This window comes from Furipterus horrens, unplaced genomic scaffold (genome assembly GCF_987537825.1).
Source record: "Furipterus horrens unplaced genomic scaffold, mFurHor1.1.pri manual_scaffold_13, whole genome shotgun sequence".
Taxonomy (NCBI): Eukaryota; Metazoa; Chordata; class Mammalia; order Chiroptera; family Furipteridae; genus Furipterus; species Furipterus horrens.
In genome coordinates, this window is record NW_028327183.1 from 43,316,202 (window position 1) to 43,343,755 (window position 27,554).

The 27,554-nt window shown below is 58.2% G+C and overlaps 3 protein-coding genes and 1 long non-coding RNA gene across 7 annotated transcripts; 3 read left to right on the forward strand and 1 right to left on the reverse strand.

The window, feature by feature from the left end:
- The first annotated feature begins 165 nt into the window (after window positions 1-165).
- AKT1S1 (AKT1 substrate 1) lies at window positions 166-7,629 on the forward strand. 3 transcript variants are annotated; one of them, XM_090259608.1, is made up of 5 exons: window positions 166-281; window positions 3,771-4,156; window positions 4,854-4,931; window positions 5,030-5,199; window positions 6,542-7,629. In XM_090259608.1, the coding sequence occupies exons 2-5, from the start codon at window positions 3,778-3,780 to the stop codon at window positions 6,683-6,685; spliced, it is 771 nt and encodes a 256-aa protein (XP_090115734.1). In that variant the 5' UTR covers window positions 166-281; window positions 3,771-3,777; the 3' UTR covers window positions 6,686-7,629. The 3 variants fall into 3 exon arrangements, with proteins under 3 accessions (XP_090115734.1, XP_090115733.1, XP_090115735.1); XM_090259607.1 differs by lacking the exon at window positions 166-281 and adding an exon at window positions 862-929; XM_090259609.1 differs by lacking the exon at window positions 166-281 and adding an exon at window positions 1,251-3,428.
- A 969-nt stretch (window positions 7,630-8,598) lies between these two features.
- On the forward strand, window positions 8,599-14,333 carry PNKP (polynucleotide kinase 3'-phosphatase). 2 transcript variants are annotated; one of them, XM_090261244.1, is made up of 17 exons: window positions 8,599-8,737; window positions 8,994-9,157; window positions 9,801-9,847; window positions 10,175-10,474; window positions 11,140-11,219; window positions 11,303-11,360; window positions 11,444-11,551; window positions 12,020-12,091; window positions 12,808-12,856; window positions 12,944-13,014; window positions 13,084-13,176; window positions 13,252-13,348; window positions 13,430-13,491; window positions 13,668-13,777; window positions 13,846-13,933; window positions 14,008-14,069; window positions 14,162-14,333. In XM_090261244.1, exons 2-17 carry the CDS (start codon window positions 9,007-9,009, stop codon window positions 14,277-14,279), a joined length of 1,566 nt encoding a protein of 521 aa, XP_090117370.1. In that variant the 5' UTR covers window positions 8,599-8,737; window positions 8,994-9,006; the 3' UTR covers window positions 14,280-14,333. The 2 variants fall into 2 exon arrangements, with proteins under 2 accessions (XP_090117370.1, XP_090117368.1); XM_090261242.1 differs by having other exon boundaries at window positions 8,669-8,868.
- A 144-nt stretch (window positions 14,334-14,477) lies between these two features.
- Window positions 14,478-22,248, reverse strand: PTOV1 (PTOV1 extended AT-hook containing adaptor protein). The gene is made up of 13 exons (XM_090261245.1): window positions 22,063-22,248; window positions 19,447-19,584; window positions 19,252-19,334; window positions 19,123-19,180; window positions 18,931-19,038; window positions 17,616-17,771; window positions 17,020-17,106; window positions 16,864-16,937; window positions 16,730-16,787; window positions 16,342-16,446; window positions 15,039-15,236; window positions 14,874-14,943; window positions 14,478-14,602 (listed from the first exon to the last, which is right to left on the reverse strand). Exons 1-12 carry the CDS (start codon window positions 22,231-22,233, stop codon window positions 14,932-14,934), a joined length of 1,248 nt encoding a protein of 415 aa, XP_090117371.1. The 5' UTR covers window positions 22,234-22,248; the 3' UTR covers window positions 14,478-14,602; window positions 14,874-14,931.
- LOC149994802 (uncharacterized) lies at window positions 17,494-27,505 on the forward strand. The gene is made up of 3 exons (XR_016507878.1): window positions 17,494-17,904; window positions 19,776-21,434; window positions 26,601-27,505. It is a non-coding gene; the product is annotated as an uncharacterized LOC149994802 (long non-coding RNA).
- The last annotated feature ends 49 nt before the right edge of the window (window positions 27,506-27,554 follow it).

Here is a 27,554-nt window from a genome sequence, read left to right on the forward strand (position 1 = left end):
GGAGCCAGCCAGCGAGGGTGCGCAGGCGCAGTGCTACGGTCCTTTCCGAGAAGTAAACAACGGGGAGGGTCCAGGAGCTCCGCCCCCTCGCTCAAACTATCCAAAACGCCTACTCTTTTCTCCATATTGTATACTGGCATCGAAGCCAAAGAGGTGTCATTTTCCTTGAGGGCACAGATAAGGACGGTCAGCTGAGATCATGTTAACGCGGGGCAGTCCCATCCCTCTCCGGGGCGCAACAGAGAGGTCCTGGAAAAAAGAAACCGAGAAAGGAAAAGAAGGTGAGAGAAACTGTACATCACAACAGCCGCTGAGGGATTCGGGTTAACGGAATGAAGCCGTCAGTAACTCCGGGAACGAAGCGATCCCAGACGAATTATTAAGTCAACGTGATAGAAAGCCGCCTGAACCCCCATGTTGAAGTTGGGCAAACTGAAGCTGGAGAGACTACCTTGTTGGATCTTTGCCAGTCTTGGTGCCGAAGTGGGATAGGCTGGAAAGCTCAATTATGTTATGGGCAAGTCATGTCAGGCTGGTGACCGTGTCATTAACCGGCATTCCATTCCTCCACTTAAGTGGAAGAGGTTGATTATAAGTGAGGGACGTCAGATCGCTTGCCTTACTTTACTGTGGTTCTGAATGTGTATGTGCAGGCCGCCATATTTCTTGGGGTCAAATCGAAATGGTAGAGGCTTGTTTTCGAACGAGCTGACGCTTTTTCCCATCTTTTCTATGGGCATCCTGCTTCCGCCGTTGCCCCACTGGGATCCGATGAAGCCACTGCCGCCATCTTGGTCTCGGGCAGCCATTATTGGGGGAGTGGTGTGTGCAGCGCGGGGGTGGGCCAACTACGCGGAAGTGACGCATGGGGAGGCCATGTCTTTTGAGGGCGATGACGGCGCCGGGCCGGCCATGCTGGCTACGGGCACGTGAGTGGAGGCGGCGTTGTATACCGCGGTGTGGGGAGGTTTTGGCGGTCCCCAGGACAGGGGCGCTGGGAGGAGGAGCCGTTCTCGGGAAGGATATAGCCTGAGTAGATCAAGGGGCAGAGGTCGTCCAGCGACCCTACGCTGAGCGTTGGAAAGGGGTCGGTGACGTGAACTGTCGCCTCTGAGCTGAGGCAAAGCCCAGACAGTCTTATGTTCCGGCCCTCAGACGCATTAGGATTTTTACTTTGACTGTGAACTACGTCCCTAGGGTCGGGGGTTCCTCGGGGCGAAGTGGGGGTCTCGGGACGCCCCTCACCAGCCTAAAGGCGGGACTTCCGGATCTGCTCCCTACCTGGGCGGGATTTCCTGTTTTCCATCTGGAGAAGTGGGTTTTCCCTGGGCCCGGGGCGTGCTGCAGATATTAGCGGTGGAGAAAGACCTCAGACATTCACCCCTTTCTCATCCACGGGGTGCATCCTTGAGTTCCTCTCACCTTCTAGCGGAGTTGGGGTGGCACTTCCAGTTTGACGGGTGATTAGAGGGGAGCTTCACTAGCATCCTTCATTCCTCTGGGAACTTCTCCTTCACCTCTTCCTGGAGTCAGTGTCGTCACTTTACAGCCTGACCTCCTAAGAGGCCCATCACCTTAGCTCTCCCTCCCGTCCCCCGGGGGACCGTTCTCATTCCCTTTTCCTCTCTCCCTCATCTTAAACCGCTCCATTTGAGGGGAGGGGAGAAGTCCTCCATCTAAGCTCTTTGAAGGATGCTGACTTCCTCCAGAAGCTGTAATGGTGGGAGAGCCCCCAAGTCTTGTTTTCTTTCCTTTTGGGTCACCGACTGCAGAGCCCCCAAAGAGGTGTGCTGCGCCCTCCCCCTCTTTGTGCTTGCTCTCTGAGGTGGGGGGGGCACCCTTGCACCCACTCACCTCCATTTCTTTATTTGCAGCTCTGTGGTTATGCTAAGATGTAGGACAAACAGGTGTATACTCCTGATGTTCCAAGGAAGTGAGAGCCCCAGGCCTAGCACTGCTCAGCTGTGTGCCTTCATAGCAGTCATTTCCCTGTCCCGGGCTTGTTTCCGCCCCCATCCTATGTGGGCGACTCAGGGAGTGGCTGAGAGACCCCGAGCGCCTCCCAGGGCTATCAGGTTTTCGAGCTGGGCAGACAGCAGTGCTGGCCCTGCCTCTGCTCTTTCTAGAAGTGCGCCTTCAGGCCAGGGCCTGAGGCTTCCTGAGCCTCACTTTCCCCTTCTGCACGAGCAGATCGTCAATGTTTCCTCACAAACGAGGCAGGAGGGCATCCTGGTATTCAGAACAGGCTCTGGCTGCAGCCTGCCAGAGCCGAGGCCCAGCTCTCCTCACCAGCTGTCTGCCTCTGGTCCTGCACGGACTTCCCTGGGCATCAGTTGTGGGTGTAAAGTGGGGTGATAACAGCTGCTCCCTCTTGCAGCTGGTGAGCGGGTGGAGGAGGGCGTTGATGGCACACTCAGGTCCCTGCCTGGCGCGCAGCGAGTGTACAGCGTCTGTCACGAAGGTGCTGGTTGTGCTCTCACTGTAACTTTGGCAAGGCCTTTGTCCTCCGTGAGCTCTGCTGGCCTCCCTTTTGAGGCCCAGTCTTGTAGGAAAAACAAAAGCTTGTGGGCCAAGGCCAGACGGCAACTTGCACACCATTTTCTTTCTTTTTTTGTTTTTAGATTTTTTTTTTTTATCCTCACCCAAGGACATTTTTTCATTGCTTTTAGAGCAAGAGGAAGGGAGAGGGAGAGAGAAACATTAATGTAAGAGAGAAACATCAATTGGTTGCCTCGTATGCACCCTGACCGGGGATTGAACCTGCAACCTTTAGGTTTATGGGATGGCATTCCAACCAACTGAGCCACACCGGCCAGGGCCTGCACACCATTTTCTGATCAGTCCCACTCTCAGACCAGCCGTGTGCTGGGCAAGGCTGCTGGTGGCTCAGAGATGAACCTGACAGGTCTGCCTTCAGCGGCTCCCACACTGGTTGGAGAGATGGACGTGGACCCAGACTACTCCTCAGAGAGATATGTCCTAGAATGGGGGTCGCTCAGATATTCAGGGAGCCCACGGGGCAATGTTGGGGGGTTGACCTGATCTAGATGTGAGGGAAAGAATAAATAAATGGAGGACCAGTGCTCCCAGTATGGGAGGGGAGGCATCTTGACCAAAGGCCTTGGGCCCCAGATACGTGGAAGTGGCTGTAACCGAGGGATGCTGGGGAGGGGCAGGGTCAGCTCCAGGGGCAGAGGGACTGGAGGCTGGGATGATGGTCAGAGTAGCACCGTGCAATCAACTTTAATACAAGACACGCATCTAATCTCAAACCTTGTAAATGCCATGTTAAAAAGAGTAAAAAGAAAAGAGAGGACGTTCACTTTCACTATATATTTTATTTAGCCAGTCTATCTAACATGTCATCATTTCAATGTGTAATCAGCATCAGCTTGCTCATGAGATATTTTACATCCTAATTTTTTGTGGTAAGTCTTCAGAACCCAGTGTGGCGTTCACATGCGCTGCCCCTCTCATTGTGGGCCTGCCACATCTCAAGTGAACCTCACTCATCTGTGGCTGGTGGCTCCCAGGGCCAGGGCCAGGAGAGGTGGGGGCTGTGGGGCAGGGGGGCTGGGGCTGCAGGGTTGAGGTCTGGATGGGGAGGAATTATGGGGGAGCGGCAGTTTGGGAGATGATGCTGAGCTCAGCTGGGGCTGGTGGATGGGAGGGCGGGCGTGGTGTCCAGAAACAGGTGGACACCTGGGGCCATGTGGCATTGGCACCATCGGCCCAGCCTCAGCCCCGCTCTGTCCTACTTTGCCTCGCAGGGTGCGGATGGATTCGGGGCGCCCCGAGGAGCTGTGGGAGGCCGTGGTGGGGGCTGCCGAGCGCTTTCGGGTGCGGACAGGCACGGAGCTGGTGCTGCTGACCGCTGTGCCGCTCCCGGCACCCTGCCCAGGCCCCTGCACCTATGCAGCCCATGGCCGTGGGGCTCTGGCCGAGGCAGCCCGCCACTGCCTTCAGGACATCGCCCTGGCCCACAGGGCTGCCGCCGCGGCCCGGCCCCCAGGGCCCCCACCAGCACCACAGCCGCCCAGCCCTGTAGGGAGCCCACCCCAGCCTGTCCTGCCCAGGGAGGAAGACAGGGAGGACGAGCTGACAGAGACGGAGACAGAGACCTCTGGGGAGCGGCTGGGCGTCAGTGATAACGGAGGTGAGAGGCGCAGAGGGCAGGGACCGGGGTGGCTCTCTGCTGGGCAAGTTACCTCCACAGTAGGATTCCTAGGGGGCTGGGACTTGCTTGGCTCTGAGCCCTGAGGTTCTGTGGAAGCTGGAGTCTTCAGGCATGCGGCTTAACCTCCCTGTGCCTTTAGGTTCCCATTTGATCATCATAATCTCATATTTCATTTTTTTAAGATTTTATTTATTTTTAGAGCGGGGATAGGAGGCAGAAAAGGAGGGAGAGAAACATCGATCAGTTTCCTCTCTTATGTCCCCCATCCAGGCGAACTCACAACTCAGGCATGTTCCCTGACTTGGAAGCAAACCTGCAGCCTTTTGCTTTGCAGGACAGTGCCCAACCAACTGAGCCACACCGGTCAAGACAATAATCTCATATTTATTTTAACCAGTATTTTGAGTCAGTTCATTGCAAATAGACCTTACAGAGTTCCTGTTCAACCAGTTGCTTTTCACCTGAGGGTGTAACAGATAGAAACTAGATTTGTTTCTGCTGATGACCAGGCAGATAAATGGCGAAAGGGTGTTCCAGGCAGAGGAAATATTTCCAGAAACCCCAAGGCTTGCAAGGGCCTGGCCAAGGCAGGGAGCAGGGAGGCGGTCACTGGAGGCCAGGGTGCATGGCATGTGGAGGGGGCCTGACTAGCCTGGGCCTCTTACACCATGCACAGGGCTCTTTGTGATGGACGAGGATGCCACGCTCCAGAACCTGCCCCCCTTCTGCGAGTCAGACCCTGAGAGCACAGACGGTAAGTGTCACAGGCTGTCCCCATGTTCTGGGTTGAGGTGGGGAGTGTTGGCAGGGATGTAGGTGCAGGAACAGAGGCTGAAGTCTGTTCTTTCTCAGACGGCAGCCTGAGCGAGGAGACCCCCGCTGGCCCTACAGCATACTCCGTGCCCCCGGCCTCAGCCCTGCCCACACAGCAGTATGCCAAGTCCCTGCCTGTGTCCGTGCCCATCTGGCCTTTCAAGGAAAAGAGGACAGAAGCACGGTCATCAGATGAGGAGAATGGGCCGGTGAGTGGCAAATGGGAGGTGGGTGGTGGGAATGGCTCAGAGTCACCTCCTCCAGGAAGCCCTCAGTCATGGATGGCACATTTTATAGGATTAATCCACCTCCTTCCTCACCAGGGAGGTTCTTGGGCCAGAATCATGCAGTGTTAACTATTGTAGCCTTATAATGTGTCCCAGTGTCTTGTAGAGAAAGCCTTCTCTTGTTTCCAGGAACAGCTCCATTTATAGACTATATACTGCAGGCAAGGTGCAAGGATTTTGGTATCCCCTTCAGATGGGGAAACTGAGGTTCAGTGGGGTTCAATCACCTTCCACCCCTCCCCCACCCCCAATGTTCCTAGCCACACCTGGATTTTGTCTGCCCCCACCTTGTCCTCTGTTCTTCCCTTGTGATCCTGCATATGCAATTCCTGGGCTGGCCTGGGTGATGCAGAGCGGAAACTGAGTCAGCAAGAGTACATGTGACTAACCTAATACCTCAGCCTGTAAGGGCCAGAGCCGGGATTGGCACCCAGCTTCCTTTTGGAAAGGAGCTATGGGCTCCACGGGAGGAGGCCTTGGGTCCCCTGGTCCACCCCCTGTCCCTGTGACTCCCCTAAGTGTCCTCATTTACACAGTGGCAGGGTCTGTGGGCTGCTGCTGTCCCTGTTTGCTGCTGGTGGAAACAGAGTTAATGAACAACATTCAAGGCCTGAGTTCTAGGCCCTGGGCTGGTCTCTGAACGGGTTCAGGTTCAGCTTCTGTTGGGGGCCAGGCCCAGCCCAGGGTGACAGGGATATAAGAGAGGTACTAGGTGCTGAAGGCTGCTACGGAGAGGGATCCTTTCTAAACAGCACAGGTGACGTGACAGTTCACTTTGCCTGAGCAGTCATTGCAAAGGGGGAGACTGAAGCCTTCAACAGAGGGTGAAATCCCTGTGGATAGCTGGTGGATGGCAGATGCCTGATTGGTACATGACTGAATCCCAAACCCAAATCCTTAGATGTGAGATCCTTTGGGTACACACAGCCTGGTGGTCAGCAGATGAATAGCTCTCACACTGTGCGAGAATGAGCTAGAACGCGGTGGTCCAGGCCAAGATGGGGAGAAGGGCGGGCAGGCTTCTTGGAGGAGGTGGTGGCTGAGCCAAGTAGGAAGGTGCTATATCGTGCAAGGCTGGGCAAAGGGAGTACTGGCCATGGGCATTGTAGGGGCAAAAGTGCTGGAAGGGGGCGTGGAGCCCAGGGTGCAGCTGCTGATCACCGGGGTGGGGGTAGGGGTAGGGGTAGGGGTGGGCATGCAGGCGGAGGGGGTACTGTGGCCTCCACTGCGGGCGCTGACCCGGTCCGCCTCGCTGCCCCCGCAGCCCTCCTCGCCGGACCTGGACCGCATCGCGGCTAGCATGCGCGCTCTGGTGCTGCGGGAGGCCGAGGACACCCAGGTCTTCGGGGACCTGCCGCGACCGCGACTCAACACCAGCGACTTCCAGAAGCTGAAAAGGAAATACTGAGGCGCTGGGAGAGAGCCTCCCGGCCAAACCCAGCGTCCGCCCTGTTCTACACTACACCCCCGCCCCGCCCCCGGGGACCGCCAATCCGAGTCAGATCCGGGACCGGCCTCCAGGGTTTCCCCCCTGGACCCAGGATTGACCAGCCCCTGCCAATCCCCGCCGTCCTTTCTTCCTACCATCTCTTCTCCGTCGAGGAGCGGGACCTATCCAGTTTCCTGATAGGTTCTGTCGCCTCTTCTGCCCGGCGACAGATTCTTTCTATTAGGGGACTGGCCCTCTCGCCAATCCGTGTGGCTAGTTCTAAGCCCTAACTGCGTCGACTCGCATCGTTTTCCGCCTAGCGACAAGGGCTTTGCTCCCATGGCATTGGCTCCGTCCCTGGAAGAGCACAGCCAAGCCACAGGACTGGTTGGCGGCGCTCCACTTCGACTGGTAAATGGACAGCTTCTTTTGATTGGCTCAAACCCTGAAGGTCTTGACCAATCTTCAAGAGTTACCATCCGCCCTTCCTGAGTTCTCCTACCTGGTTGGATCCAGCCTCTTGGGGGCGTGGCCGAGCCCACCTCTTGTGCCCAGGATTGGCCTATGGCCTTAGATTTACGTTCTTCACTCTGCTGGGGCTGAGGTCGTTTTTACCAAGTCCTGATGACTGGTCTCTGGCCCCCTCCTCAGGGATGGCCCGTTCCTGTCCCTGCGTCTACGCACTCACTGATTCCATCCCATAACAGCCTGCCAATCGAAGCCCGACCTTGTATACAAGACGTTACCATCTCCCGCCCCTCTCTCCTTCCCCCACAGGTGCCTTAAAGGGCCCTCGTCCACCCAAGGTGGGGGGCACGGGCCCTCACTCTCCGGCCCTGATGATCGGGGGGAGAGTGGAGGATGGGGATCGCGAGTTGGGAGGAGCGCTATGAGATTAAAGATTTTACCTCTTGTCAAATGAGTATGAGCTGTATTGTGGATGTCCGTTCATTCAACAAACCATGAGTCGATTGAACAGCCCCTCATTGACTTTCACTGTGAAGAGGGGAGTGGTAATTACTGTCCCCCTTTTACAGATAAGAAAGTGGAGATTCATGCTTTGGGAATCCTATTGACCATAGAGCCCCAGTCTTTCAGGCGGGTGGGAGGATGAATGTTGAAATCGGAATTGGTGTCCTGAACCTACATAGTCCCCAGCTGGGCCGGGAGTTTTCTGCCACAAAGCAGCTGGAGGTTAGAGAACGAGTGGCACCTGGTTCTAAGGTAGGGCTGGGCTAAGTAAACGTGTGTCTCATTAAATAATCACCGGAGGAATGCTAGCAATAGGCAAGACTTCGGGGAAACTACCACTGAAACACATATATTATTAACGTGTATTAACTGCTTTAATCTTACTAGTAACTCCGCGAAGCGGAAACGATTATCCCCACTTTATAGATGAGAAAATTGCAGCATCGGAGGTAGGAATTCTGCCTCGGATGGTGTGGCTCGGTGGATTGATTGCCGGCCTGCGAACCGAAAGGTCGCCATTGGTACATGCCTGGGTTGCCGGCCAGGTCCCTAGTTGGGGCGTGCGAGAGGCAACAGTCGATGTATCTTTTCTCACATAGAAGTTTCTCTCCCTCTCCCTCCCTCCCCTCTATTTAAAAGTAAATTTTAAAAAAAGTCAACATGCGGAAGGTAGGAATGCTGTCGAGCGCGGGGATTTCTTCGACTGCCAATGATCATTAAATCGGGAAAAAGTTTCCCGCTGTAACTAAGTATCTCCTGCAAAGGGAATGAATTCTTAGTTGTAAGAGAATCTTTAGCGGAGGGTCATCGCCCCCTACTGGCCTGAGCCTCACTCTGCAGCAAGAGAGATGAAGGTCAGAACTGCGGTGGGACTGCAAGGGCCAGAGGTGTGGGAAGGGGCGGGACTTAGGTCGTGGGAGGAGCTCTAAAGCTTCTCCTCTTCGCGAAGAACGAGTCATTTCCGTCCGCCGAAAAACAGAAAGCCGCGGGCGGAGCTGCGGGCCAAGAGCCTCTGGCAGGACCTCTTCGGTCGGAAGTGGGGAGTGAGCTAGAGCACGGGTGAGCGTTGGGCCGAGGCGGCAGCCCGCGAGGTCCTCGGCCTTTGCCCTGGGACGTAGGGGTCCGGCTTTCCGACGAACGAGCCGGACGTCGTGACGGGGAAACAGCGCGAGCCCGAGGCTGGCGAGTGGGTGAGGTAACCCGAGCCTTTAGCGGATGGAGGGAATTCCTGGTGAAGGGGACGGGAGGAGGCGGGACTTCCTTTGGCCACTGAAGGCGATCTGCCATCCAAACCTGTTTACCTACTTGCCCTTAGGCTGGCTCACAGGATGGCCAAGATGGAATCCACTAGCCGCCTATGGCTGGAGAGCCCCCCTGGGGGAGCACCCCCTATCTTCCTGCCCACGGACGGGCAAGCCCTGGTTCTGGGCCGGGGACCCCTGACCCAAGTTACCGACCGGAAGTGCTCCAGAAACCAAGGTAGGCAGGGGCGGGGCCTGAACTGGAGGGGGTGTGGCCTACTTCCGGGACGGGTACACTTTTTGGGAAAGATAAGGACATGCTTGACCACCAGGCGAGATTGTGTGGTGCAGCCAGGCCTGAAGTTGTCACCTGTCCTCTGGGGAGCACAAGAAGAGAAAGGCTGTGTCTGACCTGGAACTAGCAGATCCCTGGGTGGGGTTATTGAGCCTTTCACGAGACAATTGTCGTTGAGCAGAGAAGGATGCTGACAGGCCACCGTGAACGGTTGAGTCAGGCTACGACCCTTGTCAAGGAGAAAGCCGATCCTCTGGAGAAAAATACTAAGCAGCGATGAATGTTGCTAAGCAGGGATGAATGGTAACGGGCCACGCCCCTGACCTGCTTCTAGCCAGACTCCTCACCAATTCTATACAGAAAAATTCCCACCCTGTCCCTAGGCGAAGACCAGCGTCACAGGCAATGCTAAGGCCTTGATCTGGCTACTGCATGTCAAGGAGGGAGCCAATCCCTTTTAGAATTGAACTGCCTCCTCTTCCTGAATGGGTGCTGTAGCGCCATCTTGTGGCCTGAAGCTGGCCTTGCTCCCCGGTAATGCGGGAAGCGATCACACATGTCCTGACTCCACCCTCTCAACCCTCAGTGGAGCTGGTCGCTGACCCTGAGACTCGGACGGTGGCTGTGAAACAGGTACCAGTTCCCTCAGCAGAGCCTGGAGGTGGGATCCGGGAGAAATAACCCAGGAGGGAACGGGCCCATAGAAACAACTGTCTAGGAGGGAAGCAGGTGTTGCCAGTAAAGATCTTGAGGTGTTGCCTGCTTCAATTTGATAAAACCGAACACCTGTAACTTTTCCGAAGCCCTAATTGGTGGTATACAGTGAAGAGGCAGGGCTTAGGGGTCTGATTGGCAGGTGGAGAAAGGCACGTCCTATCCCAGTGTTGATTGATTGGAGGTTGGGGGCTGGGCAGTCAGGTGGAGTGGATCTGGTCTCAGCTCTTCCATATATCTCTGCAGCTGGGAATTAACCCCTCAACTGCCGGGACCCAGGAAATGAAGCCGGGATCTGAGGGTTCTCTCGCAGTGGGGGACACACTATATTTGGTCAACGGCCTCTACCCGCTGATCCTGCGCTGGCAAGAAGCCCGCACACCGGAATCCCAGCCAGACACCCCACCCGGCACCCCTCCTGTGACCCCAAACGAAGAGGAGGATGTTGAACAAGAGAAAAAGCGAGTGCGGAGGTCGTCCCCTGCCTGGGAGAGCTTGGAAAAGCTGCTAGTGTTCACTGCACCTGGGGTGAAACCCCGGGGCAAGGTGAGGGCCAAGCTGGGAACTAAGGGGCTCAACCCCGTTTGCTGTGTGTCCTCAGGTAGGTCACTTAACCTCTCTTCCCCTCCACTTTTCTGAGAAGTGGACCTGACGGTATATTCAGAGGTTTGTAAGCATTGGGAGAATGAACCCGTGCATGTCTGCTTCTGCCTGACCCGTAACCACCCTGTAACCATAGCAATGATCAGGAGCATTTTAGCATGAGCTTTATGATGGTATTTCTTAGATCCAGAGACTCAAGTTCAAATGCTGTTATACCACTTTCTCTGAGCCCCTTTTCTCTTACCAGTAAAATGGGGAATCATGAAAACCAGGTAGCGCAGCCCAATGTGCAGGTAACACCCAAATAAAACTTAGCTCCTGCCTTGTTTGCACCGTTATTGGCCCTTCGTGGTGGAGGACGGAGTGGATGATGTATGAACCCCATTGTAAAGATTGGAATACTAAGGAGTAGGAAAGATAGGAAATAGTAAAGGGGAGATTTCAGGCTCTGCACTCAGGCCTCAGGGGTGCATTTTTGATGTATCTGTCCTCACATAAAATGTGTAGGCTCCCTGACTCACTTTCCCCATCTGTAAGGGTTGCCATGTACCAGTCTGTGAGTGAGGGGATCAGATGTGTGACTGCTGTTCTTTTCTTGGTGATGCCAGGTAGCCGGCTTTGATCTGGATGGGACCCTCATCACCACACGCTCTGGGAAGGTCTTTCCCACCAGCCCCAGTGACTGGAGGTGATAAGAGGCAGGAAGGAGAAGGGGGTGGGTGAGGCTTCTGCCAGGCCATAGCTCACCTTGCCACTTTCCTGCCACCCTAGGATCTTGTACCTAGAGATTCCACGTAAGCTCCGGGAGTTGGACGCGGAGGGCTACAAGGTATGTGCGTGGGTGGGTTCAGGCTGTGGGGAAGGCCAGGGCATGGTGAAGAGGGCACTGGGTGACACCCGTCTGCTCCCCAGCTGGTGATCTTCACCAACCAGATGGGCATTGGACGTGGGAAGGTGTCGGCAGAGGAGTTCAAAGCCAAGGTGGAAGCTGTGGTGGAAAAGCTGGGAGTCCCCTTTCAGGTACAGCTGCAAGGAAGGCTGGGACAGACCCAGAGAGAGGTGGGACAGGGACTTGGTAGGGGGTGGGTAAGGACCTGGAGAGGAGGGGACAGGATCCAGAAGAGAGCGGGTACTGCAACCGAGAGATAGAGGGGATAGGGACGGGAAATGGAACAGGGACCTGGGGGAGGTGGGGAGACGGATCCAGGGAGTCAAGAGTCGGGGTGGCAGAATTCTAGGAACCTTGAGAGAGGGCGGGAACAGAGTCCTGGGGAGGTAGAGTTCCAGGGAATAGACAAAGAGGAAGACAGAGACCCAGAGAGAGGGGGTAGGTCCTGCATGTGGTTATGGGGACAAAAACCCAGCATAAGTGACACTGGGAGCTCCTTTGATTGGTGAGGGTTGGTGAAGCATCCTTGGGCCCTGCATGTCCCTGAAGAGCTTGAGGTGCTCAAGGAGGAATGGTGTCTGACCCCGTCTGGCCCACAGGTGCTGGTTGCCACACACGCCGGCTTGTACCGGAAGCCAATGATCGGCATGTGGGACCACCTGCGGGAGCAGGTGAGCCGCAGCCTCGTGGTTGCTCTCCTTTCCCCTAGTGCATCCCCACTTCCTGCCCAGCCTCCACACCCTGGGCGATGGCCCCTGGCCTCCCTCTTCTCCTCTCCTCCTGTGGTCCTCGCTGTCTTGGTCTTTAGCTCTCGCGGCCTCGTCAGTATGTGAGGCCAATGACCTTCAACTGAAAACTAGTGGCAGAGTTCGTTGGTCTGTGCGCGCGTCCGTCCGAAGCTGCACACTTGGCCCAAGTACGGCTGCAGGCTGTACTCAGAGACTGACTAAGACGGCGGGAGGCAGAGGCCGGGTCAGCAACGGTGGGGGTCTCAGGTGCCACTGGAGTCGGAGCTAACGGTGGCGAGGGAGGGAGCCAGGTGGACGGCTGAGTTCCTGAAGAACCTTCCAGACGAGTCGCAACAGATGCAAAGCACTGAGCCCAGTGTGTTTAAGGAGTCAGTGAGGAGGCTCTTACGGCGGATGAAGGGGGGCAGGTGTCAGATTGTGTGAGGCCCCCTGGGGGAGGGCTGTCCACAGAAGCGGGGACCAGCGCCCTCTGGTGGGTGTGAGAGGAACGGACGGCGAGTCCGGCTGACACAGGTGCCCGCGAGGCGGGGCAGGAGTGGTCAGTGGTCAGGCCCAGTGCTCCACGGGGCCCGTTACTGCCCTCAGGGAACAGGTGTGGGAGTAGCTTCCTTATGGCCTTGTCTCCTGTCCCTCCCCAGGCCAACGAGGGTGTGCCCATCTCCATTGGGGACAGCGTCTTCGTGGGAGGTAAAGGCCTGGGGGCGGGGAAGTGTGTGGCCCCTCAGGGCCGACGCTGGGGGTCCTGAGGTTGTAGGTGTGCGCTCTGCATTCTAGACGCGGCTGGACGCCCGGCCAACTGGGCCCCCGGACGCAAAAAGAAAGACTTCTCCTGTGCGGACCGCCTGGTAAGCCCCGCCCCCACGCCCTGCTCGGGCCCCGCCCCATCCCTGCCTGACCGCCTCCCTCACCCCCAGTTTGCCCTCAACCTGGGCCTGCCCTTCGCCACGCCAGAGGAGTTCTTCCTGAAATGGCCGGTGGCCAGCTTCGAGCTCCCAGCCTTTGACCCGGTGAGTCCCAGGGGAGCGGGGGCGGGCGGCCGGTAGAGTCAGGAGGGGACTCACACCTCACATCTGCCCCCCCAGAGGACAGTCTCGGCCTCGGGGCCACTCTGCCTGCCTGAGTCCAGCTCTATCCTGAGCTCCGACCCTGAGGTGGTTGTCGCCGTGGGATTTCCTGGCGGTGAGACACCCTGAACCCTGACCCCTAGGGGCTGTGGCCCTCCTGGGGCTCCCACTGACACGCCCCCCCCCCACCCCCCAGCTGGGAAGTCCACCTTCCTCCAGAAGCACCTCGTGTCTGCTGGATACGTGCACGTGAACAGGGTAGGTCCGGCTGCACCCGTCTGTCCACTCACTGTCCCCTCCTGTCACTGCTCATCTCCTGGTGGGACCCGCTCCCCTCACATCTCTGTGCTCTTTCAGGGCCTCTGCCCCTGGCCCCCACCCCTGCCCCATCCCTGTCCCCGCTGACCCTGTGACCTGCTCTCCGTGCACCCCAGGACACTCTGGGCTCATGGCAGCGCTGCGTGGCCGCATGTGAGGCAGCTCTCCAGCAAAGGAAACGGGTCGTGATCGACAACACAAACCCGGACGTCCCGAGCCGGGCCAGGTACCAGGGTCCCACGGGAGGTGGCTGTAGGGTGGCTTCAGGGCCCCTTACCAGCCCTGTCCCCACAGGTATATCAAGTGCGCCCAAGACGCGGGTGTCCCCTGCCGCTGCTTCCTCTTCAGCGCGACCCTGGAACAGGCGCGCCACAACACCCGGGTCAGTGCCCGCGCCCCCTCCCTCCACGGCCCCCCCACGCCCAGCCTGACCAGCCTGACCTCTGCCCCCCACAGTTCCGGGAGATGACGGATTCCTCTCACGCCCCCGTGACTGACGTGGTCATGTTCGGCTACAGGTAGGCGCCGCCAGAGGTGGCTCCGCTGGGCGGGCACTGGGTGGGCACTGGGCGCAGCAGGGCCGGGCCCCCCTCACCACCCTCTGCCACAGGAAGCAGTTCCAGGCCCCGACGCTGGCCGAAGGCTTCTCCGAGGTCCTGGAGATCCCGTTCCGGCTGCACGTGGAGCCTCCACTGGAGCGGCTGTACCGCCAGTTCTCCGAGGGCTGAGCCCCTGCAGCCCCTGCCTGGCCCTGCCCCCCAATAAATGCTCTCTTTCTTTAAGCTGGGCCAGCATTTTGCTGGGAAGAAGGGTGGGCCTCGCCCCAGTCACCACTCACCCACCTCAGGATAGAAGGTCTCGGACGAAGGGCAAGAAGGAGGCTCTCAAGGCCATGGCTACAAGCAACAGACAAGGGTGGCCCCGGGGGCTTTTAAAAGACTTTATTGGGGAAACATACATGGTGGGAACTGTCCTCGGAGACCTCTCAGGATGCTGTCCTCCATCCCGCCGGGCAGTTTTCTCCAGGGGCCCCTGCTCAGAGGCATTTGACCTGGAGCAGGGGACAGCAGGTGGGCCTGGATCGGGGCTCCCAGTAACCCCCGCCCCCGCCCCACTTGGTGGCTGGGACCCATGAGCCTGCAGGGCTCTCGGACTAGGGAAGGGCCTCTTCCTGCCCCGCCTGGAGATCCCACTCCCATCACCTTCTGGAGAAGGAGCCGAGCATGGCCGGCCACAACTCTCGCTCTCTTTTCCATCTTGATGAGGCCAGGGTCTCACTTCCTCCCACACCCCAGCATGTGCAAGTCCTGGCTGCCACTCACCAGCCTCTGCGGGGGCCTCGTCTGTGACTCCTGGAGGGACCCAGGCCGGGGGTAGCCACTACCCCCCCATCTGCGGGGGAAGAAGCCAGGGAGGAGTCAGCGGGAAGGGGACGCGTGAAGGAAGGGCCCGAGGTGAGGGGCTCCGGGGGCCCGCTCCCGCCTCACCCCTCGCTGCTGCTGCTCCTGCTCCAGGTTCCGCTGCAGGACCTGCTGCTGGTTGGCAATGACGCGCCGGATGCCGTTGACGAAGTTGCTCTGGTCGTGAGGGATGAGGCCGATGAAGATCTTCTTCTCCGAGGAGTACAGGAGCATGAGGACGCGGATCTCGCACGAGGCCTTGTAGGAAAAGTGCACGCAGCCGGCCTGGCGGGCACAGGGCGTGCGTCACGGGCGCCCAGGCACGAGGGCCCCTCCCCGCCGCGGCCGGTGGGAACCACAGCGGCCAGCGCCACAGCGCGTGTGAGCCGGGCACGTCCCGACTGCTCTGACCTCACTCCCACTCGGGGACAGAGACAAGCCCAGAGACGGCCGTCCAGGGCCAGCGCCGCAGCGACAAGCACACAGCCCGCCCTGAAACGGAGCCTGGGGCGTAGGACGCGCCGTGGGAGGACTCCAGCACTAAGGCCCCCGCCCCCTCGCCTCACGGAACCCCCAGAGGGCGCCACGGGCAGCAGAGCTCCAGGAGCCCAGAGCACTAGCCACTCTCCACCGGGGACAAGGCGTCACGTAACAGGGACCACGTGCTCCGCAGCCACCTCCCCGGCTCCTCTCCCCTCGAGGCTGGGTCTCCTCCCCTTGTCCCAGGTCAGCCGACCGGGCGGAGCACCCGAGGACTCGCAGGCCGCCAGAACCCAGAGGGGCAGCCCTGGCCCTGTGTGCCCCACTGGGACAGTGGTGACCAGTGAGCCCAGGGCACGCGCCCGCCCCGCATCTGAGCCGACAGTCGGTCTGACGTGGACACGCGAGTGTGTGGACGGAAGGGCCGACCTGGGGTACAACGGTTTTAAACTCAGGCACCAGCCTCTCAAATACACAGCGACACAGCTGAGTCACTTCCGTGGATGGAAAAGAAACAGCAGTGAGACAATGTTGACCCAACGTGACAGAAATTGAAAAGGGACAGTGACAGCCGTGGGAGACGGCATCCCAGCCCCGCAGGAAGAGTCGGGAGCGGACACACCTCCCTGCCTGGCGAGGGGCCTGCAGGAGCCTCGGGTTTTCCATGGGAAAACCTGGAGTGACGAGGTGCCCTGTCCTCTGGGAGCACAGGAGGAAGGTGGGAAGGGAAGGACCTGGTAGCAGAGACGGGCTCGGTCATGCCGCCCTGGCACCGCGGAAACTGGGGGACAGGCCAGTGCAGGCCTTCGGGGCCTAAGTCCCTGCCCAGCATGCGCTGGCATGCCTCTAGCCTCAGTTTCCCCATCTGTAAATGTCTCTCCTGCTGGGCCTTGCCCTCCGCCCCACTCACAAAGCCGTTGTCCATGATCCGGCACAGGCTCTTCAGCGTCTCCAGGTCCTTGGTGAAGTGGAACTGCACCAGGCGGGAGTTCCGGAACAGTGGCACCAGGGTGGTCTGCAGGGAAGCCGAGGGTACAGCTCTGTGGGACCCAGGACAGTCCCCTGCCGCGCTGCCCTCCCTGTTGTCCCTGCCCACACGGCGGCTGAGTGCCAGCCGAAACCTCAGACAGGTCCTGCGACCCTGCAAAGCCAGGCCTGCAGCCTCCACCCGGGGACTTTCACTGCTCTCCTTCCACCCGGGAGGCGCTCTTCCAGCTGGCCCTCCAGGGTCCCTTCTCAGGGAGCCCCCTCAGCGCCCCGTGACCCCAGGTGTGGAACCCGCGCCGCCCTTCCCTCACCAGCAGCTGCTGCGGAATGAGCTGCATGTACAGCTTCCTCGGCCACTGCTCGGTCCTCCTGCGGGCACGAAGGGGCAAGGGTCAGGCGGCCAGGCCTCCCAGAGGCACGTCCGCGCCCCCAGCCCGACACTCACAGGATCTCCCCTTGGTTCACGTAGACGTGCGACGGCAGCCACCTTTTGGCGCGACTGTTGGGCTCAGGCCTGGGCTTTGGGGGGAGGGAGAGGGGAGACATCAGGGGGGGCCGTGCCCGGAGTCAGGAGGGGTGACTGGGCCCCACCATAGCTCACCTCCTGCCACTCCATGACTCCGCTCCACGCCAGGAACTTGTTGTTAACAATCTGGACAGGGCCGGCAACACCACCAGGTCCCACTGCCTGCAGGCGACAGGGCGGGGCTGGTGCCACTGGCCCCATGCAAGCGTCCCTCCCGTCCCCCAGCCCACTGGTTCCAAGCCTGCCTCCGCCTGTCCCCCCAGATTTCGGCCCAGCCCCGCCTTCTCTGGCTTCTCAGCCTCCAGTCTGTCCCCAGCCCCAGAGGCTCCTCACAGCTGGCCCTGCAAACCCCACCCCACCCTGACCTCCACAGCTCCCACCTGCCCCGGACAAGTACCAGCCCCTCAGCCCGGGGTGCAAAGCCCACAGGTCTGCCTGTGAGAAACGGCAGCTGTAAAACGGCGCACAGACTGGGACGCTGGGAGAAGGGGACACACTGGTAAGATGCATGGTCGCCCTCCAGGGCCCCCAGCCTCACTACCCCCATGACAATATGCCTCATCTGCCCCCTCCCCACTGCGCACAAGTGTCCCTCCTCCCAGGAGCTACCCCCGGTCCCTCCACCCACCCAGGCCTCGCTGGCACGTCAGGGCCCAGGGCCCAGGGCGCACCTGCTTGCGGGTGGTGATGACCTGCCGGATGGCGTTGACGAAGCCGCTCTGGTCGTAGGGGATGAGGCCCATGAAGATCTTCTTCTTGGACGAGTACAGGAGCATGAGCACGCGCACCTCGCAGGGCGAGATGTGGGGGAAGAGCATGCAGCCCGCCTGCGGGGAGGCCGGGGGGTCAGGGGCCTTAGCGCCACCAAGGAGGCCAAGACGCCCCTCCCTGACCGCAGGAGCCTGCCCCTGGCGTCACGGGACGAAGGCCTCCAAGCTGACCCCACGGTCCCAAAACAAGGTGGGCGGCCAAAACATCTGGGTGAGCGAACTCGCACCTCAGTGGCCCCACCTGTGAATCTGAGGTCGGGGCTGCAGCCCACATGGGGTGTGAGGACCCTCGGGACGGTCCCACCCACACCCCCGTGACCCCAGCCCCACAGAGCTGAGGGGCAGCTGCTGGCGAGGGCCCACATACTCCGCTTCCTCCGGATGCCGAGTGAGGGGGAGACCAGTCAGACCACGGACCCCACAACAGCCACCCCCCAGTCTGTCCAGGCGCGAGGGACGGGAGCGCCACCTGGACATGAGTCACGGCGCACATAGCACCCCTGGAAGGGGTGGCCTGTTCCAAATAGAAAAAGGTACTGGAGGGGACCCCAGAGCCGCGTCCTCTGGACGTTGTGTCCACCCCTCCCCGGCACCCGCCTCCTTCCCCAACCAGAACCCTGGGGGAGGGCGCTGCTGAAGCCCGGCCAGGCCGGACTGCGGGGGCTGCAGGGACCAGGCCAGGTTTCACTCCTGACATCTGTGTCCAAATCCCAAAGCAGCTCGTGTTTACTGAGCACTTACTATGTACTCAAATCACGTGACAAAGGTCCCGGCAGTGGCCCCTAGAAAAGTCCTGTCCCCCCACCTGCCAGATGAGAAAGCTGAGCCCCAGCCAGACCAGTCCCTCCTCCTGGCTCAGTCTGACCCTGGGCCACCCCCCTTTACCAGGTCCCTGCCACCTGCCGGACCCCAGGAAGGGTAGTCCTGTCCCCCCGTCCCTCACGTCCCTGAGGCAGCCCTCAGCTTGGCCGCCACGGGAGCCCGGGGCGGGCAGGTCCCTTTACCCCGCTCCCCTGAGAATTTCTGAGACCTAATCACAGACAGGCCTGCAACGCCACGAGAGACTCCCTCGGCCCCTAGGGGGCTCACCCTGGGCCCTGGCCTCGCGCTGTCCCACCAGAGCTGCCTCCTGCCGCACCGTCACCAAGGTGTCACCCAGGCACCCAGCGGGCCCCAGCCCCGCCCTCAGCCGCCCGCCCGGCCCCGCCGCACTCACGAAGCCGTTGCCCATGACGCGGCAAAGCCCCTTCAGGGAGTCGCAGTCTCTGTTGGTGAAGTGGAACTGCGCCAGCTGGGAGTTGCGGAACAGGGGGCCCAGGGTGGTCTGGGGGCAACAAGGGGACAGTTGGGTCACTGCTGGGGGTGGGGGTGCTCGGGGAGCAGGCTGGGGGGCTGGGGCGGGTCTCACCAGCAGCTGCTGTGGGATGAGCTGCATGATCAGCTTCTGGGGCCACTGGTCGGTCTCCCTGCGGGAGGAGAGGATCAGGGGGGGCCCCGGCCCCCGGCCCCGGCCCCCAGCCGCCCGCCGGGCACTCACAGGTTCTCGCCCTGGTTCACGTAGGCCTGGCAGGGGAGGGTCCGCTTCAGCTTCGCGTTGGAGTCAGAGAAGGGCCTGCGCTTCTGCGGCGGGAGCAAAAGCCTCACTGGCGGCCCAGGTGCCCGGGCCCGCCCCCCACCCGCAGCAGCAGGCAGGCCCCACTGAGGCACCCCCCGCCCCACAGGGACTGCTCACCTCCTGCCACTCAAGGACGCCACTCCAGGCGAGCAGCTTGTTGCTGAGCCGGTGCTCCCCCACCGCCAGGCCCCCAAGGGCGAGCCCAGGCGAGGACGGCCCGATGGGGCCCAGGGCCCCGAAGACCCGAGCACCTTTCTGTGGAAGAAGGGTGGGGAAACCGAGGCTGGGACAACCACAAGGGCAGCTGTCTCCCCCACACCCCAGAAAGGAGATCCCAAAGTTCAAGCCCAGACTTCCTGTTCAGAAAGGCCCAAAACAACAACCAGACCCCTCATCCCAGGGGACAGGACCCTGCTGGCTGATCCCATCTTTCTCCTTCTTCCCAGAGCCTGCTCGTCAGCCCCGCACTGGCCCACGAAAGGTCCCTGAAAGCCAGCAGCCCGCTCGCGCCCCCACCAGCCTGCATTCCAGCTGAGCTCTGGGACTGGGAAACCACCCCACCCCGCTCAGGAGGCGCCACTCACCCAGCCTCCTGGTCTGATCAGGTCTCAGTCCCTTTATTAAGACCCAACTCAGAAGCCAGCTCTCTGGGGTCCAGGGTCTCCTTGAAGCCCCCACAACGCACAAGCCAGCCTGGGCTGCCTCTGTCTGTCCACCTGGCACTCTGGCTTGCCTGTCCCGCCCACACTCAAAGCCCTTCCAAGCTCCTCCTGACTGTGGAGACAAAGTCCAGACTCTCCCTCTGGCTCCCGCCAACCTCTCTCTGCCGGCCCTGGGCCCCTGCTCCCTCCCTCCTGCACCCCCGCTCACAGCCCTGTCAGGCTGACCCCGGGGAGGCGGAGACCAGAGCACAGAGTCCAGAAGCATCCAGGGGGGAGGGACACAAGCGGACGAGGCAGTGACACACCTGGGGGGGCCTCAGACACAGCGTCTCAAGAACGTCTGCAGGACACCAGAATGTTCCAGCAGTAAAGCCAAGGAAAGCTACACGTTCTACTCACAGGGTTCTCTCCCAGCCATCTTTTTTTAAACTAAAAACATCTCAAGCAAACACATGAAGGCTTTGGAACAACCTGGCAGCAGGAACCCCATGAAAATCTCACTAAGGGCCTCCAGGCAGGGGGAAAAAAAAAAAAAAACCCAAAACACAACTTTCACCTTATTACTGAAGGGCACTTCCAGTAAAGCACACAGATGCCTCCTGTCCCAGAATAATAACAGGCAGGAAAAGTTTTATTTTGGAGAGGGAGGCTTAAAAAAGCAAACAACAAAAAAAACGAGCAAGCATGCTGTCCATCTGGGCAGGTGGTCCTGGAACCTGGGCAGCTGCAGGGGACGAGAGGGGCAAATCTCGGTGCAGAACGTGGCGCGTGCCCATCCCTGGAGTGTGTCTGAGACGGAGAACGGATACAGACGCCCTGGGTGTGCAGATGCCACAGCTGGGGCACTGCGAAAGCGCCCAGCTGGAAATTCCAGGTGAACGCACTTGAGGACCCATCAGTCACCAGCTCTAGGGACACGTGTCTCAAGCCTGCTGATTAGGGAGGGCAGGCTGGCCACGCTGGACTTGGAAGGTCTTGGTCTGGGTTGTAAAGACCCGGGGTGCTTGCCGACACCAAGCAGGATGGGCAGGCCAAGGGCCAGGTTCAGTGCGGCCCTAAAGGCAACCTCCCCTCTGGGCGAGAGTTTGCACAAAGTAGCTAGGCCTCCTCTGACATCTGAGTTGTTTACTGCACAGGAAAGCCTATCTAGCACTGGAAAGGGTGAAAGCCTTAATGAGGGATGTTTAAGGATCCACGAAGTGCCTTATAAGTAGATGTGAATGCTGACGAAAGAGGGGAGGGCAGTGGAGGAGAAGGGAAAGTTTGGGGAGATGTTCCGAGTCTGGGTGTGTAAGATGGGAGGAAGCCCGGCTGAGGCTCCGAGCCTGCACAAGGTTGGGGCAGTGGAGTTAAGAAGCGAGCTGGAGCGCCAGCCTGGGGTAACACGCACATCCGGGCGCGCGTGTGCACGAAACGTCGGGACCTGCAGCTTTACCGCTCCAGGTAGGCTTTATGAAGATTTTGCAAAGTATGTGCATGGTTTAAGGCCAGGGAAAGTGTGTGTAGCTTCATGTACCTGCAAAGTTCGATGTTTATGTTTAAGGTCTGGGCTTGTTACTATGTGTGAGGGCATCCCACATCTGGGCGCGCGAGCAAATCTTGGCCGCACACGCCACGGGCGCCGTGCACAACGCCCCCGGGTGCAACACCTGGGCGCGCGAGGGCAAGACGCGACTCTTCTCGCCACCGTCCCCCCGACCCTGCCTTCATTTCCACATTTCCTGCCCGGAGAGAGACGAACTTTCCAACTGGAAAAACAAGCGCGCGCACCGGCCAACGTTTGTAGTCGGCCGGCCAGCCAGCCCCCACCCCGCGTTTAAATCCGGCCTCGGAGTCAGCAGTAATCTGAGCCCTCGTCGCCCCCGTACCCCACCCCCGCCACCCCCGCTTGAGCGCCTAACAAAGGGGAGAACCCAGCGCCTCCACGGAGGGGTTCCACGGCGGAACCCAGCCCCAGAAGAGACCACCCTTCGGGGCCACCCGGGAGACCCCAGAGGAGGGGGCCGCGGACAAAGACTGGAGCCCGGGGGCGGGGCCGTGGAAGGCTCTGGAAAAATGGCGGGGGGCTCACCATGGGAGGGGCCGAGCGGGCCCGGATCCGCGGCGGCTCTGGGCCCCGAGGGCTGGCTGGCCAGGAGCGCGAGCGGGCGGCGCGCACAATGAGGGGCCGCGGAGGGCGGCCGCGACCCCCGAGGGGGCCCCCAGCGCCGGAGCGATGCGGGGCGCGGCGCGGACGGACCATGGCGGGCGCGGGCCGAGCAGACTTGGGGAGGACAACACGAGCCGCGCAGGGGGCTGCGGGCAGCACCGACTGAGGGGCGCGGGCGCGCGGCTCTTCGGGGGGACGAGATGGACTGTACCAAGCGCGGGGGACGCGCCGCCGGAGAGGGGTCGCCACGGCCGAACCACTGCGGCGAGCGGGGGAGCGCGGCGCTTACCAAGAGCGTCCGTGAGGGGGCGTGGCCGGGGCGAACCAAAATACGGCTGGGGAACTTGGGGCACGCTGAGGGTGTGTGGGGCGGGGAACACGGCAATTGCGAGTTATATTGGGCCGCTTGAGCAAGGGCGGGAGGAACCGAGAGGACGTGCGAGAAAACTTGAGGGGACTCTAGCGAAGAAGGCCATACCACGAAAGGGCGAACGGGGGGCGGGTACTTAAACGTAGAAGGCGATACCAAGTTGGCTGTGGGCTGGGGAGGGCGGGATCTGGAAAACTTAGTACTGAGTCCCGGACACGCGGAGCCGGGGGACTACAGAAGCTCTCGGGAAGAGAGGTTGGAAGGAATAATGGACCTGGGGGCGAGGCAATCTACCTAGAGATTTGCGGATACGGGTCGTACTGTGCACCAGGAGAGGACTTAAGGTTTAAGGCCGTGACGTGGCTAAGTCGGCAGGGGACCACAACTACCGGCGGCCCCCGCGCGGCCGGGGCTGGGCCAGCGGCCTCAGGAGACGCCGTAAGTCCCAGCTGCGTACCCATTGGCCCGGCGCCCTAGGCTCCGCCCACCGCCTTCTGCGCCTCCTGCAGCTCCTTGCTCCCGCCTCTCACGGCCATTCATTGATTCCCTCCCTTCATTCACTCAAGGAAGTGACTGCACTTTCACTTACTAGTCTAGTAGTTGTGTATGATTTCTCTCTTAAATTGCCCTGTTTCTTAAATGTGGATAATTGCTAACCCCAAAGTGGTTATTCAGGGTCAAATGAACCAGTGAAGTGTTAGTATCGATACATAGCACAGTGACGACTTAAATGTTTGCTTTTTTCTATCAATCATTATTAGTAATACTAATTTCAGTTCTGTGCTGGGCGCTAAGTATACTGCGACGACAGACCAGGGCCGTCACAGAGCCGAGCCCATGGTCCGTCGGGGAACACATGACATCGCAGTTTGTGATGAGGGTTGAATAGGGCAAATGCACAGAGCGGTGGGGTGGTGACCGTGAGAAGCGAGGAAAGTGACCTTCGAGGAGCCTGCAGTTCAACACAGACTGGAAGAGTGTGCTAAGATGAGGGAACAGCAAGGGCACAAGTCCTCCGAGTGGAGGGAAAACCAAGGGAAGCCGATGAGGCTGTAGAGGAGGGAGGGTGGAGGAGAGCAGTGGAAGCTGGGGAACCACCAGAAGGTTTTTGGCCGGAGAGTGAGTCTCATTTGTTTTAAACGAAGCAGTCATAGAATGCACAGTCATGCATACAACATCTATACAAAAATACAGAAGGAGCTGGAATCCATAGTCACCTCTGAGGAGAGAAGGCAGCAGACGCGGAGCGGGGGAGGGGAACGGCAGTAAAAGGGAGACTCCTATGTACTATTTCAGACTATTTAGAATTTTTTCCATATGTAAGTGTTGCCTGTTGAAAAGTAACTTTTGAAATATTTCAAACTTTTGTTAGGCCCCCCTGGCTGCTGTGTTAAAAATAAGATTATAGAGAATGAGTGGAAACAGGAAGGCAGAAAGGAGACAGTGGCAATAATCCAGGTGAGGGGACACGGGACGTCACAGGCAGAGCGGCTGCAGTGGAGACAGTCATCGTCACAATGTATTTTCAAGCTGGAGCCCAAAGGACTTGTGCAGAGATGAGCGAAAAGAGAGAGGGTGAATGGACGATGCCCAGGTTCTTGCCTGTTCCCAGGTGCCATTTAGTGAAAGGGGGGTTGGGAGGCAGAAATCCCTACTTCCGTTCAGGATGCTGATTGGAGGGTCTGGAGATAAAACTTCGGGAGTCCTCAGCTTTTGAGTCAATGAGAATGAATGAGATTACCAAGAACATGGATGTGGATGGAGGCTTGGACACTCCATCCCTTTAGAGGTCAGGCTTTGAGAGGCCACCAGCAAACAAGACAGAGGAGTGACCAGTAAAATGCAAAGGGAAGTGCTTCTCTGGGTCACATTTCCCACCTTTGCCCCATCAATTAAGCCACCTGCCCAAGGACTTCCCAGGGCTGACTGGAGCCCAGCCCAGAGCCCCAAATGTGGCCTAGATCATGACCAAATAGGAAGGCGGTGTTCTCCGGACCCGGACTTTAAGGTCAGTATCACCAGAGCCCTGAAAATCATCACATCAGGACACCCCACGACTGGCAGCAGGAAGGAGAAAGAACCACAGGGACAGAAGCCTCCTTGGTCTCCAGAAACCCTCATTTCTCACTGTTCTCTTTGGTCTAAGCCATCAAGATCTCTTGCCAGGAAGACAGTCTCCTAACTCTTACCACCTTGCTTCTCATTCCACTAATCTCAACTATCCAATGGCGTCCCAGTGCCCTTAGATTTAAACACAGATGCCTCACCGTGGCCTCTACATCCCAGAATCACGCAGCCCCTGCTGCCGTCTCCAGACTGACCATCCACCTAGTCAATGCCTTTTCACCCCTCAGATCCCATCAGGATATATGTACGGGTACGAATTCCTAGGACTGTCTAAGCGTGGAGAAAGGTGGACCAGGATATGCTCCAGCATGAGCAAAATGAAAACATGTTAGAATGCGACATGAAAACGTAGGCTGAAATTCTTACTAGTAACAGTACAGCTCTCTGAAGCCACCTTGCTTACCCGGTGTGCCTGTTTGAAAGACACCGTTCATGTCCTCTGCAAAACCTGCTGTCCAGGCAGCAGGCTGTTATGACTAAGCAGTTCTGTTCCCATCTGCGCACTTCCTCAAACCTGTTTATGCCAGTTGTTCTTAAGTTAATAACTTAGTCCTATCGAACTAATGGAATATGAATGCCAGAGAGTTGTTTATTAGCAAAGCAGGTTGCCTGCATTGGAAAGAATAAAGGTGAGTTGCTTTAAAAAAAATGCTGCCAAATTAGCTGGAAGCAAAGCAACTATAGATGATTGAACAGAAACATTCATAAATACCTAGGAAGACCCAGCCTTTGGTTTGCTTCCTAAGTGTTTCTAGGTTCTCATATTGTTACAGAAACAGGGGAGTCCAAAAATCCCTGGAGTTTGCGGCTGGGGGATGGGGAGAAGCAGCTTTCAGAATGCCTCCACACGCCTGAGGCTGGTGGCTGGTGTCTTTCATTATGCAAAATTGCTTGGATGCTTCCAAGGCCTCAGGTGGATGGGAGGAGTCTTGAACCAGGGGACACTATGGAAAGCACACAGAGCCTACGTGGGGTTCTGTGAATGGTCAGAACTGTTGGCAACACCCACTGCGTCAGAGGACGCAGTCAGGGATATATAGGCAGCTGCGAACACTTTAGGGGGGCATGCTCTGGGGCTGTCTCCCTCGCTGGCGGGTGTTCGCAGGGGTGTTCTGGAGAAGGAGAGGAGATCCACACAGTTTACAGAAAGAAGACAGTTTGCAAGGAGGCTGAGAATCCCAGCGGTTTTGTATTGAGAGCTGAAGGGCACCACAGCACAGAAAGGACCTCCCCAATCAGATTGAATGATTGGCAGCCGCTGGTAAAGCTGAACTGTGTTTGAGACGTAGGGAAACGGTGTTTCTGACCTTCCTAAAGCTGGCTAGGTTTGGTAGGGGGGAGGCAAGGATATGTGTAACTGTTAAATAAACAATTTTCTTTTCACTCAACTGAAGTATTAAGAGTTGTAATTCTGGCGGCGGGCAATCGGACCCCTAACTAAAGAGCCTGTGGGTTTGTTTTTAATTGGAGCAGCCCAGGGGTTCTGTAACAATTTGGCACCCCAGATGGGACATTAATAATTGCCCGTGGCAGATCAACCCCCTTGGGAGACACCTTCCGAGGGCGCCGGCCGCCAAAGTACGTCTGTGTGGTGAAAAGAAAATAAAACTGGGAAGGGGTTAGAGAAGTAAAATTGTTTGCTAAAGTTTCTGAGCATTTCTGAAATAATGGCATCATGGATACTAGATTTGTTTGTCCGATTAAGAACTCCTGGGAGTAATAGAACTATGGATGCCTGAGTGGTATATATGTTTACTGGTCCTTGAGATTTTTCAGGTTATAGCCATTGCTAAGTATGTCAGGGTTAATAAAAGCAGTTCTGGGCAAGTCTCTGAGGGCAGCTCACTCGGGAGAATTTTGGAAAACTGGAATATGTACTGTTGTTATCCCATGACTAGAAAAATAGTGATGTATTATTGTAACACTGTTTGGCCTAAGTATACCTTTTAATTATTGCCCTCAGGACACAACAAGGATGCCAACTAGTCCAACAGTGCCAGCCCTTGGAAACCGAGCACGCCACTACCCAGAAACAGCCAACTGACCTGGAGTCTGCAAGATCCTTCCCCATATGGGAAGGTCACCCTCCCCTCCAACCCCTACTCTTATTAGGGATTTCTAGGCCCAAGAGTAGGTAGGACGACGGTCATGTCCAGCAGGAAGCAGCTAGAGGCGCATGAGACCTTCGCCCATTGTTCTTTATAAGATTATAAAGGGTCTTAGTCTGAGAAGGGGGAAACTGTTATAGAAACAGGGAAGTCCAAAAATCCCTGGAGTTTGCGGCTGGGGGATGGGGAGAAGGAAGCAGCTTTCAGAATGCCTCCTCATGCCTGAGGCTGGTGGCTGGTGTCTTTCATTATGCAAAATTGCTTGGATGCTTCCAAGGCCTCAGGTGGATGGGAGGAGTCTTGAACCAGGGGACGCTATGGAAAGCACACAGAGCCTACGTGGGGTTCTGTGAATGGTCAGAACTGTTGGCAACACCCACTGCGTCAGAGGATGCAGTCAGGGATATATAGGCAGCTGCGAACACTTTAGGGGCAGCGCGCTCTGGGGCTGTCTCCCTCGCTGGCGGGTGTTCCCAGGGGTGCTCTGGAGAAGGAGAGGAGATCCACGCGGTTTACAGAAAGAAAACAGTTTGCAAGGAGGCTGAGAATCCCAGCGGTTTTGTATTGAGAGCTGAAGGGCACCACAGCACAGAAAGGACCTCCCCAATCAGATTGAATGATTGGCAGCCGCTGGTAAAGCTGAACTGTGTTTGGGACGTAGGGAAACGGTGTTTCTGACCTTCCTAAAGCTGGCTAGGTTTGGTAGGGGGGAGGCAAGGATATGTGTAACTGTTAAATAAACAATTTTCTTTTCACTCAACTGAAGTATTAAGAGTTGTAATTCTGGCAGCGGGCAATCGGACCCCTAA

What these genes read in the sequence shown, in the direction of transcription:
- PNKP (XM_090261244.1), top strand. Translation starts at nt 9,007, where the DNA reads ATGGCCAAGATGGAATCCACTAGCCGCCTATGGCTGGAGAGCCCCCCT. An exon ending in GGGACCACCTGCGGGAGCAG is followed by an intron (nt 12,092 to 12,807) that starts GTGAGCCGCAGC and finishes GTCCCTCCCCAG; the next exon opens with GCCAACGAGGGTGTGCCCAT. An exon ending in GGACAGCGTCTTCGTGGGAG is followed by an intron (nt 12,857 to 12,943) that starts GTAAAGGCCTGG and finishes TCTGCATTCTAG; the next exon opens with ACGCGGCTGGACGCCCGGCC.
- AKT1S1 (XM_090259607.1), top strand. Translation starts at nt 877, where the DNA reads ATGTCTTTTGAGGGCGATGACGGCGCCGGGCCGGCCATGCTGGCTACG. An exon ending in GGGCGTCAGTGATAACGGAG is followed by an intron (nt 4,157 to 4,853) that starts GTGAGAGGCGCA and finishes CACCATGCACAG; the next exon opens with GGCTCTTTGTGATGGACGAG. An exon ending in CAGATGAGGAGAATGGGCCG is followed by an intron (nt 5,200 to 6,541) that starts GTGAGTGGCAAA and finishes CTGCCCCCGCAG; the next exon opens with CCCTCCTCGCCGGACCTGGA.
- PTOV1 (XM_090261245.1), bottom strand. Translation starts at nt 22,233, where the DNA reads ATGGTCCGTCCGCGCCGCGCCCCGCATCGCTCCGGCGCTGGGGGCCCC. An exon ending in TCATCACCACCCGCAAGCAG is followed by an intron (nt 17,107 to 17,615) that starts GTGCGCCCTGGG and finishes TGTCGCCTGCAG; the next exon opens with GCAGTGGGACCTGGTGGTGT. An exon ending in GGATCATGGACAACGGCTTT is followed by an intron (nt 15,237 to 16,341) that starts GTGAGTGGGGCG and finishes TGTGCCCGCCAG; the next exon opens with GCCGGCTGCGTGCACTTTTC.